Source organism: Echinops telfairi, unplaced genomic scaffold, assembly GCF_000313985.2.
Source record: "Echinops telfairi isolate 266 unplaced genomic scaffold, ASM31398v2 ScPeMD7_31;HRSCAF=116, whole genome shotgun sequence".
Classification (NCBI taxonomy): domain Eukaryota; kingdom Metazoa; phylum Chordata; class Mammalia; order Afrosoricida; family Tenrecidae; genus Echinops; species Echinops telfairi.
Genome location: NW_022103928.1, coordinates 10,720,425 through 10,734,645, shown reverse-complemented (window position 1 = coordinate 10,734,645; position 14,221 = coordinate 10,720,425). Strand labels below are relative to the sequence as shown.

The 14,221-nt window shown below is 39.0% G+C and overlaps 1 protein-coding gene across 1 annotated transcript in view; it reads right to left on the bottom strand.

Annotated features, from left to right (window-relative positions):
• The window catches only part of TMF1 (TATA element modulatory factor 1), a 50,040-nt gene that overhangs the window by 35,161 nt on the left and 658 nt on the right, over window positions 1–14,221 (bottom strand). The window contains exons 2-5 of the mRNA XM_004702421.2: window positions 8,575–9,773; window positions 6,653–6,756; window positions 5,809–5,935; window positions 1,579–1,684 (exon numbers count right to left, since the gene is read on the bottom strand). Coding sequence (XP_004702478.1) covers window positions 1,579–1,684; window positions 5,809–5,935; window positions 6,653–6,756; window positions 8,575–9,773 — 1,536 coding nt within the window. The remainder of the gene's footprint in view (window positions 1–1,578; window positions 1,685–5,808; window positions 5,936–6,652; window positions 6,757–8,574; window positions 9,774–14,221) is intronic.

The following is a 14,221-nucleotide window of genomic DNA, read 5'->3' as shown; positions in this document are numbered from 1 at the left end:
TGTCATATCTTGCCCTGTCCGACGTCTCCCTTCATCCACTTTTCGGTTGTCTGTCCCCCAGGGAGGAGGTCACACACAGTTCCATGTAATCGGTTCCCTCATTCCTACCCATTCTCCCTTTACCCTCCCTGTTTAAAAAAGCTTTGAAATTGTATTGAAAGGAAACTAGAAGAAAACACATGTGGTAGTTACATAATTTCGTGTCAGCTTGAAAGTATAAGAATGAAGGGGTGGAGTCTAGCCTGTCAAGTAGGTCACAGGCTAATGGATCTGACTTGTGAGTACAGCCTTCTCCTAAAGAGGGTCCTGGAACCTCTCTCTCTCCCTCTGTCTTCACGTTCTTGTTGGCGAGTCACAGGGCTGAGACCTGCCAAAGCCTTGTGAAGCTTCCCACTGCCACTGAATCCACAAGACTCAGCACCCACCCGCCTGTGATCTTCCTGCATTCTGCCTGAGGCTGTGTGAGTCTGAAGAGGAACTTAAAGACCAGTATTGGACTTATGAACCTGTTCTGGACTGGGCTGGGATGCTTTCTTAATATACAATCACTTCCTGATACAAAGGTTTGTCTTACACATATGAGTATCATTGAACTGTTTCTCTGGTCAGCCCAGCCTCACACATACATTGAGCTAATAATTCTTCATTATAAGCTTTTTTCTCATTTATATATTTTTCTATAGCAAAAAAATTCAACAAATAGCAAGCATTAATTTTATAACCATAACAATTTTAAGGAAAAAAAAATGAGCCTGACTACCCATTCTAAAATATTCTCTTACCTAAAACATTATATAAACAAATGCAGTGTTGATTTATAACTTAAATTAACTTTATGATCCTGATGTTAGAAATCTTTTCCTAGACAAAGTCCTTAAAAATTATAAAATGAATAAAATGAAAAATCCACTTTCTGATGCCAGAGCATAGAATTACAATTGTATATTCCCAAATCAGATTCTGATGTTATATGAACCACAGAATTAAGACCTTCAAATGCCTTGCTTCAAATGGCAGGTTCTTAAGACCTATTACAATCTTTCTTAGGGCCCCACAACCTTCTACCTAGTTTCATGGAGTTATTTTTTTACCTCCATATAAACAAAAAGCTATTTATATGTATCTCTCTCTGTATATATACATATATATACATGATTCTCTGCATCTAACTCTTTCTTTCCCCACTAACTGTGGATCATCATCTCTGAGGTTTAAGTCCACATCTTTCTGGCTTCCAAACCTTTTATCAGGACGTGCCAATCAGTCCCCTAACAGATACTTCTTCCCTAACAATATTCTTTGACTGTTGAAAAAAATACAACCCATTTGTCGATTCAACCTCTTTCACGTGTACAATTTAGTGATATTAATTACATTGATGATACATGGAACTATTACCAATAATCAGTTATATTTTCCATAATGATAAACAGAAACTCATTGCTTCTTGTACAATGATACCACCACTCCCACTGCTGGTAACCACGTTAAAACTCTAGTAGCTTTGCCTATTCTAGATATTCCATGTACTGTTTGTTTTTGTTTTTTTTTTCATAATCAACTAAATCATTTACACACCTTCTTCCATTAACCCTCGGATCTGTTCATCTTTCTCTTTCAAAAGGTCTGTAGCTTCACCACTATTTAACCTCGTGGCAAGTTTTTCTTTCACACTCTTGATCTCCTAATGTGAGAGAAAAACATTCTTTGAATACCATAAAGAAATTACTTGGGGAAAAAAATTACTTTCAGTCTAGTTATATTTTCAAACTTCCCCCAATATTCAGAAAGCCCATCAATAATCACATTCCCTGTAACCCATCCCCATAGGGCCATTTCCAACTCGTAGCATCCCACAGGGCAGAGTAGTCTTGACATCTCTACAGATGCACACTCCCTCATCTTTCTCCTGGGGAGCAGCTTTGGGGTCCAACCACTGAGGTCAGTCGGCAGTTTAGGATGTAATCACTGTTCCACCAGGGCTCCTTATAGAAATCTTTAAATTTTGTTTAGTTAATGAGATTATAGCTTTGAAAATGACATGCACAACCTAAATTCAGATATGAACACATTTTAATATGGAAACATGTATAAATGAGAACAAACCTGCAATGTACTCCTTCACTATCTCTAAACATACAACTATCAAAAAAAAACACCCAGAATTAATTTTTCCAAGCTATGTATTTAAATTTTTTTTACGAAACAACCTGATCACCTTCACAGTACTCTCCATTACACTTCATACATTTGTCCAATCTGCGATTCTGTTCTTGGAAACGTTTTCAACGCCTCCATTTGGGTGGCTGACAGTACCTCCCTCGCTTTTCTCTTCGTGTCTTCAACCCATGGTCCTTTCATGCCCCTCTTCATTCGCCAGACAAAAGCAAGTTGCACGGAGCGAGGTCAGGTGAGTAAGTTGCACGGGGCAAGAGAGGCATGCATTTTGCCAAAAACTGGTACACTGAGATGGTTGCATGAGCAGGAGCATCGTCGTGGCAAAACCAATGATGTCTCCTGTCTGCCACAAATCAGGCCTTTTTTGTCACACACTGTTACACAATCTTTTTAGAACCTCTAAGTAGAAAGCTTGGTTAACTGTCTCACCTGGTGGAATGAACTCCAAATGAACTATGAGTTGACATTGTCCATTCAGGAAGTTGACGGACATCCAGAATGAGATTTGTTATTAATCAACATTTCACCTTTTTTGAAATGAGAAAACCACTCATACACTTGAGTTTCTCCCATAGCGCTGTCCCTGTACGCTGTGTTCAACATCACAACAGTTTCTGGAGCATTTTTCCCAAGCAGGAAACAAAATTTCACAGCCTCTCACTGTACTCTTACAAAAACGAGTACATCACAAAAAAAACGAGGTTCAAGCAAAACTGCTTTTACGAAACAATTCACTGTGACCAGAGACACCACAGGGCATAACTGACTCAGAGCGAGTTGCTGGATGCCTCCCTAGCGGGAAAAATGCAAACTATGAAAGCTCCGCTCCGCCCAGTGCAATTTTGGGGATTTTTGGGTACCCTGTCATATTCTATAGGTTGAAAGTTACATTGGGAAAATCATTTCAAAGAGTACCTATCTACATTTTTTACCTTATTTAGAACTCTTCAAGCTGATCAGTGTGTTATGAAATATAAAAGTAAAGGCTTCAATATTCTTCTAATAGAGATTCAGCAAGAAAAAAAGTCACGAGTATCTATCTTTTACGACTACCATGGAGAAGTATGGTGATGGGAAAAGTGTTCCATGACTTAACATTTTCTTTTCAAATATACTCCAGAACTAAGTTATAGCTAAAACAAACTAACATCTATTAAGCATTGAATCCACGCTTTGTATCCATTATTATTTTTTCCTTGCACAATCCTCTGAGGAAGGCACTAGTATTACTCAACGACACCGATAGGTGTTGGAGAGCTCAAGTAAGCTTTGCAGGTCTGACAGCTAATAACTGAGTTATGACTTAAACCCAGGTTGATGAGCCACCAACGGCGAGGCTTTGTACCATCACAACATTGCTGTACATTGTTCCACAGCCCAAATCTGACCCACTCATGAAGGCTCGATAAGAATGTCATGTCTTCCGTAAGATCCTCCCAAGTTCCTCAAGTCAGAATTCATTCTTTATACTATTCCAAACACTTATCTCTATCTAGAACATTCTTCAAGTAGTATATACTTGTTGAAATTATCTGTCTCCCACTTCACCTAAGGTCATTCAAATCCACTTTGAATGTTGAGGACCCTAATCAGACTGGTTAGCTAAAGCAGTACTATAACATGTGTAAACTGAGCTGACCTAAGTTTTATCATAGATAGTTGATGGCTTGAATCTATTCGGAATTATCATGTTTGAATACAAATACTATTTAAAACCTAATTTGATTTAACTGGTACATATGGACAAAAAAAGAGAAAAAATTAGTTATGTAGGCTCAAGCTATGTCTGAAAAGAGACAGTCAATAAAAAGTAGAGGGACATATACGACATACTGATTTTCTGTGAAAGCATACACAGAAAAAAATTAAAATACTGTCTCTTTAACACTCAAGTTAATAAAGAGCTAACATTAAGGGGGAACTTCTACTACTTATTACTATTAGTTGGGATGCCATCTTAGTTGGTTAACCAATTTCTGTTAATAGTCAACTATTCCAAGCTAGAAGCATTAGAATAATGGTTCCTAATCAAGGGTCATTATGCTTTCCACGGGCCTTTGGCAATATTGGAAGACATTCTCCATTTCCACACCCTGGGGTGGGTTGCTATTGGTATCTTGTGTGCACAAGCCAGGGATGCTGCTACCCATCCTATACGGTGTAGCACTCTCATACAATATAAATTTGTAGAGCCCAGGCTAAGAAACCCAGCGTCAGAATAAATCAATATATACCTTCCCAAAAGGGCTTAGTTGTTGTAAGTTTGTATTTTAAAATTTGGCTGGTTGTCTGACCACAAGGTGCAGAAGAGACCAGTTATCAGACATCAAAGAACTGAAAATCAGATCAGTGGATGCCCACTTTCCTGATACGATCACTGAAGACAAACGTGTGCATGAGCAAAAGTGGTGAAGAAAGCTGATGGTGCCAGGCTATCAAAAGATATAGCATCTGGGGTCTTAAAGGCTTGAAGTAAAACAAGTGGCCAACTAGCTCAGAAGCAACAAAGCCCACATGGAAGAAGCACAACAGCATGCGTGACCACAAGCTGTCGAAGGGATCAGGTATCAAGCATCATAGAACAAAAAATCATATAATTGTAAAGGTGGGTGAGTGCAGAGTGGAGACTCAAAGCCCACCGGTAGGCAACTGGACACCCCGTCACTGAAGGGTTAAGGGAGGAGACGAGCCAATCAGGGTGCAGGGTAGTAACGATGAAACATATAACTTTCCTCTAGTTCTTAAATGCTTCCCCCACACACACACTATCATGATCCCAATTCGACATTACAAATCTGGCCAGACCAGAGGATGTACATTGGTACAGATAGGAACTGGAAACACAGGGAATCCAGGACAGATAACTCCCTCAGGACCAGGTGTGAAAGGGGCGAGGCCTGGAGGGTGAAGGGAATGTGGGGTGGAAAGGGGGAACCGATTACAAGAATCTAGGTATTGCCTCCTCCCTGGGGGAGAGACAGCAGAGAAGAGGGCGGGGAAAGACGTCGGACAGTATAATTTATGACAAAACTATAAAAAATTGTGAATTATGAAGGGTTCATGAGGGAGGGGGAAAATGAGCAACTGATATTAAGGGCTGAGGTGGAGGGCAAATATTTTGAGAATGATGAGGGCAGTGAATTGTACATATGTGCTTGACACAGTGGATATATGTATGGATTGTGATGAGAATTGTACGAGTCCCCAATAAAATAATTTAAAAAAAGAAAAGAAACTATGACTATACAAAAAAAAATTATTTTGGCTGGCATAAAAACATGTATGTTTGAAATGGTAGGAAAATAGTGTATGAGAGGAATGATAAACTGATTTATATAGTGCCACTGAAATTTAAATGTTAGTCTGATGGTTATCATTTATAAAGATTATCATTCACCAAAACAATCATTTCTATACACCTTCCAAAAGAATTTACATATAATTTATTCAGTTTTTTTGCAGTCAAAATCTGTCATTTTACATACATCCACCAAAAAACTACAATTCAAGTGTGAATATGCCACCTGACATCTCTTTAATTTTATTTGCTACTAATACCAAAGTATTATAAATGTATTACTCAAAATTTGCTATCTTTATTTCACTATAATAGTTTCAAACTGTCTTTACCTTTTTAGCAGCATCTCTCTCTTTGCAGGCTAGCTGAACTTTCTTTTCTGCTTCTGCAATTCTTTGAGTAAATTCATCTTTTAAGGAAGAAATGCTACTGCTTTCTTCTTTCACTCTGAACATTTCACTAAATTCAAAATAATGAGAATAATGTTTATAGATTACCAAGGAAACAAAATGAGTTCTAATATCAAAAGGAAGACATTAAGTTTAATACACACTTTGTTAAAACAGAGCTTAAGGGCTATTAACTTTCAAGAGAAAAATTACTTACTTAATGTATTTAACATACCTCAAAAAAAAATTTTTAAGTGAAAATTTCCCCAACAATAAAATTTAAGAACTTTCACTATGTGCGAAAATGAGAAAATACCACTTTTTATTTCTGAAAGTTGAAACTAATTTGGTTAATAATTTTCACTTGGGGAGACATATTTCAATCCTATAATGTAACATTTCCCTACTCATCTCCTTAAAATAAATTAGAATTCGTTATTATTAAATTAAAATATCACAGTTTCTTAAATATACTTGTTTTAAATTTCTAACACTAAAAGATAATTAATATTAACAGGAAAAAGTTGAGGGTTTTTTTGCTGTTGGATTTTTACAAATATTTCTCTTCAATGTCAAATGTAATCTAATAAGAATAATTGGAGCCCCAATAAAATGATTAAAAAAAAAAAAGAATTGGAGGAGAAAAGTAATCTTTACATTAGTTAGAATTGAAATGCTTTCATTTTCAATAATTTAAATAAGTTATAATTTAACAAGTTAGCATTCCTTATTAGAGTATAAAACCCTATTAAATGTGTAAACTTGTCCTCGTTTGTAAAACACTTACTCTTTCAGATTATCATAGGCTTCTTCTAGAAGGGCCTTTTCTTTACTAAGCGATAACAGCTGAGCCTCCCTCTTCTCCAATTTCTCATTCAGAAAATCAACTGTCTGGAGAGAAGAACACATAAAGTCAAAATTATTAACCCGAGAAGACCCTTTGTACTTTCAGGTGATGACATGTAAAGGCAATTTCGATCACTAGAATAAGTAAGATAGCACTAACTTATAAAGAAATTAAAAATACTATCAGGAATAGTGGGTTCAGAACAAGAGTGTATATATAGGTCAGCGGTTCTCAACTTGTGGGTCGCGACCCCTTTGGGGGTCAAATGACCCTTTCACAGAGGTCATCAGATTCATAACAGTAGCAAAATCACAGTTATGAAGTAGCAACGAAAATAACTATGGTTGGGGGTCACCACAACATGAGGAACTGTAGTACTAAAGGGTCACTCATTAGGAGGGTTGAGAACCACTGGTCTAGGTGGTAGGAGTATAAATCAGTATAGCCCCTATTGCATGGAGTACAAACAATGGAACAGTATCTAAGACAATGTCACTCTGGGAACCTCTCAGAAAAGGAATGTCTTGCATACGTGCATTAGGTGACATGCCCAAGAACACTGATGGCAGCTTCCTTGTAACAGCAAAAACCTGGGAACAATCTAAATGCTCACTAAAAGCAGTAGACGGATAGATGCAATCAAGAGTTAAAAAATAGGGCGTCAAAGCCTCTAATAATGTTCTATATTGATAAGCTGGGCAGAGGGTACATAAGTGTCTGTTTTCGTATATTACTCCTTAACCCAAATAAAATATATACTTTTTTCGTATGGTACATTTCATTTGGAAAATAAAAGTTGGTTTTGAAAACCCATAGACATGCACTTTTATAATCCCCAGATTACCAATAGAAAACTAAAAATAAAGTAGCTACTTCATTCACTTCTGCCGAGTTTGTAAGGGAAAGAGTAGTGCCTTAGAGACTCAAAGTCTTGAGTTAAACCTAAGATTACTTTAGAAATCACTTACCTCTTAAAACACACTGAAAATAGTCAAAAATACCTCAGTAATAGTAATTAGTGTTGGCTTCTAACAATGGACACTGCTATTGTAGCTTTATACTATAATATGATTGTACTTTGTGAGTAATATTAAGCCAAGGTAACAGAACCTGGCACTGTTTTCATATTAAACAATTCAATATATGGCACTTATAAGACATTCTAATTTCAGGAGTCTAATAAAGATGCCAGATCCAACTCAGTTTCTACATGTCAAGATCACAGGAAAAACCAAAACGGTGACTTGATGTTAATTAAAGAAGTTACATCGCTGCCCTTGTGTATGTTCTTTGTTCAGAGAAAGCTGTCTTTCCTAAGGTATGCCTTCATTCCTTGGACAGTTCCCTTACTTCTTCATGGCAAACAGCTATCAATAAGAGAGATTTTTAAAAGCGTAAAAGGAAAACAACCTAAGCAATTAATAACACCAGGAAAGTATCAATAATAAATCTAAAGATTACATTAAGATTTATTACCAACACTTTGAATATGCAAAAATATTTTTTCAACATCTCTACACGGAAAGGAGTTAAAATGATAGGTGACAAGGAGGAGGTAGTCCTTTATAAACTGACCTGCTCACTAGCTATAGAGAATAATAAAGTAATAAAGACTCACTATAAGGAAAATGCTAACTTTTTCGTTAGCTATAGAGAACCATTAGGTTATTTTGCAATAGCTCTTTCGGAGACGTTTCAAATGATGTGATAGCATCAGTGTGTGAATTCTAAGGTTCTTAATGACACACTGAAATGGCACTGTAGCAATCTTTTTTAATCAGTGCAAATCATTACACATCACTGAGAATATCTGTAAGACAAATTATTTTATCTCTGGGAAGCATTATACTTTCTAGAATTACCTTGCAAACGTCGTCCTTGTCTGGAGGTGCTTCGGGCTGACTTTCAGCAGCTTGGCTCGGCTCAGCCTTCTTGTCCACGACATTGCCTTCGTTGACTGCCACAGCAGAAACCAAGATCTCCGGCTGCTCACAGTTAACAGGAGTTGCACTTCGCCCACTTTCTTCCATTTCCGTTTCTTCTGTGGATATAAGTGTCTCATTTACGTCTTCAGATTTTCTTCCAGCAGGCTCTGCTACTTTCGTCTTTGGAGTTGAAGAATTAAGGACAACAGGTACTAAATTATATCCCTTGCCTGACAATTCATCATCTGAATTGATTTCACTTACACTCCGGCTATCTAACGACTGGACACTAAATGAGTCAATTCTTTCAAATGCATCGGACGAGCAACAACTCTCAGTGAGTTTTTGGAAATCATCTAAACGGTTATATTCCGGACACGCAGATGCAGAGAGAAGCTGAAAAGATGTCTGCATCAAGTGAAGACTTGATTTGGAATCTGTCGTTTCTTGCCTTGAACTTGCTGAGCTCTCGCTTATTACACTTTCATGATCGAGAACCTCAATGTCACTGGTGGTGGAAGTACCTGAGGAGAAGGCACTAACAGGAGGAGACGGTGTGTTGCTCTGTCTGTCTTCATGTTTCTGTTCCTTAGGTTCCAAAGCCGAGTCCTTTGTTTCTGCTGTGAGAGACTGTGTGGAAATGTTAGAGCTGCTTTCCGGAGTTGTTTTCACACTAGTTACACTTTCAGAGACGCCCAAATGTCCAGCTGGACCCTGGATATCAGATGCCTGGTTGACCATGTCTTCATGCTTGACTTCAGTTTCAGTTGATGGAGTATCTACGGCCAGAGTTTCCCCTGATGCACACACAGGGGCGTCTTTTATTTTACACTCTACCATTTCAGTTGTTCTCGACTCTCCAGTGTGCAAGGATTCCTGTAAAGTGCTTTTCACTTCCTCCTCTGGTCGTTGTGACTTAGCGGGAGGGGTTGATACCACTGGACTCTTCGGAATGGTCTGGACCTCCGCTGGAGAGAGAAAGGCACTGAAGAAACTTTCAGATTCATCCACCACAGTCCTCCGAACAGGCTTTGTGATTGCTTTAGGGGAGGCTATCGGTGGACTCTGAGGTTCAGTCTTTGATTGTAAGCCCCAAGTTGAAGTGTCCCATCCTCCACCAACAGAGGGATTTATTCCTTTGACAAAGAAAAATTTTAAAAATAAAACATTTTATTATTAATTTATTTATTATAATGCAATATAACAGAAATAGAAAGGAAAGAAACCTATGGAATACAAGAGGGCTTCAAAATATTTGTAGAAAAATTACACTCTCTTAATTTCACTCTTCCATGAACTATCTGAAGTGCCCTCGTACAACCTATAATGTACATTTGTTCAACTCCTGCCTACTACATAATTCATTCATTTACAGGTGAAGTTGGGCCTTAAAGAAAAAAAAATGGTATGGATCTGCCTAAGAGGGGTTAGAAGCACAGGTTAAAGACTCAGCCTGGCCTGGCCTACCAGAAGCAAGTATGTCATTTCCTCTCATAACAAATTAAGAAAGTAATGGAATTTATTATGTAACCCATCACAGGTAGAAATATGTATGTTTCACCTACAAGAACATGCACCTCACTTAGAATCATTCCCTCACCATTGAATCTATTTTCACTCATAGTCACTCTATAGCCACAACCCTAGTGATGAAGACTAGAGCTGGGCTGCTAACCACAAGATCGGCAGTTCAAAACCACCAGCCACTCTGAGGGTGGAAGATGAGGCTCCCGTAAGGGTCACCCTCATGGAAACCCACAGAGAGCGCTTTACTGTCTTAAAGGGTCACTATTAGTTAGAATTGACACGATAGGGAGTAAGCAACTCTATATAGGATTTCCCAGGTTGTAAATCTTCACAGGAGCAAACAATCTCATCTTTTGTGAAACTGATAGTGGGTTTGAACCACTGACCTTGGTTTGAACTGACGAACATGGAGTTAGCAGTCCAATGCTGCAGGACAGCACCACCAGGGCTCCTGTGACACACAATGCAAAATAACCCTACCTGCTATTCAGCTTCCTGTGAATTTCATCTTGCAATAGCAACAACAAAACACATAGTTTTCTGCTAGAAAGAGGACAACATTGAAAAACCGAACCCAAAGTACTATGACAAATATCCTTTAACAAAACAAAACTCACTAGCATCAGGAGGTTTCCATAGCACGGTCACCCTATAGGTCAGGGTAGAACTGCCCTAAAGGTTCTGGAGACTGTCAGCTGATTGTTTCGAACTGCTGACCTTTTGGATTGCAGTCCATTGTGTAATCACTACATCCACTACCAGGGCTCCTGTCCTTTTCCAAAGGTAAAGTTAAATTGATAAGAACAGTAACTCCTGTAAGGAGATGTCCAGTGGCCTACAAATGGGCTTTGGGTCTCCACTCTGCACTGCCCCCCTCACTCACATGATATGATTTTTTGTTCTGATGATGCCTGATCCCTGATCCCTTTGACACCCTGTGATCGAACAGGCTGTTGTGCTTCTTCCATGTGGGCTTTGTTGCTTCTGAGCTAGATGGCCGCTTGTTTACCTTCAAGCCTTTAAGACCCCAGTGCTATATCTTTTGATAGCCAGGCACCATCAGCTTTCTTCGCCACATTTGATTATGCACCCACTTGTCTTCAGCGATCATATCATGGAGGTGAGCGCACAATGATATGATTTTTTGTTCTTTGATGCCTGATAACTGATCCCTTCAGCACCTCGTGATCACGCAGGCTGGTGTGCTTCTTCCATGTGGGCTTTGTTGCTTCTGAGCCAAATGGCCGCTTGTTTACCTTCAAGCAAAAGCCCATTAGTAGGCCACTGGAGATCCCCTTGCAGAGGGGTCTCGGGGAGGAGATGAGCCAGTCAGGGTGCGATGTAGCAACGATGAAAAGTACAACTTTCCTCTAGTTCCTAAATGCTTCCTCCCCACCATCATGATCCCAATTCTACCTTACAAATCTGGCTAGACCAGAGGATGTACACTGGGACAGATAGGAACTGGAAACACAGGGAATCCAGGGCAGATGATCCCTTCAGGACCAGTGGTGAGAGTGGCAATACTGGGAGGGTAGATTGGAAAGGGGGAACCAATTACAAGGATCTACATATAACCTCCTCCCCAGGGGGTGGACAACAGAAAAGTGGGTGAAGGGAGATGTCGGACAGTGCAAGATATGACAAAATAATAACTTATAAATTACCAAGGGCTCATGAGGGAAGGGGGTGTGCGGAGGGAGGGGGGTAAATGAGGACCTGAAGCCAGGGGCTTAAGTGGAGAGCAAATGTTATGAGAATGATGAGAGCAATGAATGTACAAATGTGGTTTACACAATTGATGTATGTATGGACTGTGATAAGAGTTGTATGAGCCCCTAATAAAATGATTAAAAAAAAAAAAAAGAACAGTAACTTCCAGAGAACAAATTCTTTTTCATTAACTTAACAGCAAGCCCATCTTCCAAGTCCCGGCCTCCAAATCCACTTTCCACAGAAAGTTTTGTTCACTTGCCAAATTTCAAAATATGTCAACAATTAGGAGAATGCCTAAATTTCAGAAATGTGCATTTTTACCCTACAAGTATGTGTTTTTAAGATAGATGTTAAGTGATGTCATGTGCATCAGAGTAGAGCTTCATGCCACTGGATTTTTAATGGCTGCCATCTTTCCGAGGTTAATTTCCCAAGCACCTCTGGTAGAATTCAAACCACCCACCTTTTGGCAAATAGACACACACAGATTGTTGGTGCCACTCTCTGGGATTATTTAAAAGGAAAAAAACACTATGGAGAAAATTTTCTTCTGGGAAGAGTAGGTAATTATTACATCAGTCTTGGGAACAGACCCCACTAAAGAGAGCAATAATAAAAGGGCTACTGGCTAAAATGTTTAAAGCATTTCTTTTTAAAAGTCCTTTCATTTTCTAAATTTAAATGAGCAGAATTTTCAAATATCTTGCAGTTACAAGTTGGTGAGGATAGCACATTGGGGAAGCATAGTTTTATATCAATTTATGCGGCATATCAAAACTTTTCAAAGGAGAAAATCAAAATCAAAGATGCAAAATTATTAGGTCTGCTGGTTATACATACTAAGTCATCTTAATGAATGACATGTATCAAATTTGCTTCTTGGAGAATAAAAAATTCCAGGATTATTTACTATGCACTGAAATAACTCCAGTGTGACAAGGATCAGCCTAGAACACCCTCCCAGGGTGATTATTACAGAAAAGTGGGTGAGGGGCCACAGAGGACGATGGAAGATATGGAGATAATAATCTATAACTTATCAAGGGTTCATGAGGGAGGGTTGGGGGGGGCAGGGAAGAAATGGGGAGCTGATATCAGGGGTTCAAGTGGGAAGAGAATGCTTTGAAAATGATGGCGGCATATGTGCAAATGTGCTTGACATACAGGATGAATACATGCATTGTGATACGAGATGTCAGAGCCCCCAATAAAAGTATTTCAAAAAAGGAAATAACTCCAGTGTGAAGACATATAGGCACTTTTGAATGAGTACAATAAAAAGTATACTAGGTGTTCAATAAATGTCTATAACATGTCACCAACACTTAAGACTCTAATGGATATTCTGTTTTTAAAAATAAAGTATATAGCATAATCTAGTCCCAGTTATCAGGAAATAAATATTTTAACATGTAAACATATTCTGTCTCCTCTAAAGTTTGGTCATTGAAAATGTGGGTTACCTGAGGAAAAAGAAGCTATTCCAGCAAAGTCCTATAACATTTGTAAAAAGCAAAGTAGGATCAAAATATCTTAAAATGGCGAGCCTCAAGTTTAGGTTCTGAATTTTCAACAAAAAAACCAGAAACCAGAAAGAAGCAAATCAGAATTTGTTCTTTTTCACACAAAGGTTCACTCCCCCACATACCTGCAAATCTCTTCCACACAACACACACAAGAAATGTTAAACTGTTGCTTAGACAGCATAAAATGCAAAGATCCTTTAGATTATCTGTCCACATCTGACCTACGATCATATGTCCAAATCTGATGGCTATTTAGGAAAAAAAAGCCCTGCAAAACCAAAAAAAACAGCCATACTCTCCCTGGGTGATACATCCAGCAAATTCAACCCCTCATTACCCCTGTGACGTAAGTAAAACTAGTTTGCTTTTCTGAGCCTCTGTAAAACATCAAAAAGCATGAACCTAGCTCCAGGAGCCGTTTAGAAAACGAGAAGTGTGAAGCACATTGTGCGCAACCAAGCGAAGTGTGCTCACTAACTGGCAGCTACTGTTCCTTCTACCTTTTTGATAAGCGGACTTCAGAGTCTGGCACCAAATACTGTCCCGAGTGCATAGTCAATGGGTGCAGGCCGAGTTTCGGGAAGGCTACTTTCTGGAAGAAGTGCGGCCAGAATGCTCCTTAGAAGCAGGGGGCACTTGTCTCAGGTACTTCGGACATGTCCTCAGGAGAGACCAGTCCCTGGAGAAGGGCATCATGCTTGGTAAAGTAGGCAGACCCTACCCAAAACGGGTTGGCACAGTGGCTGCGACCATGGGCTCACACATAATTGTGAGGATGGCGCAGGCCTGGCGACGTTTCTTTCCTTCTGTCGCAC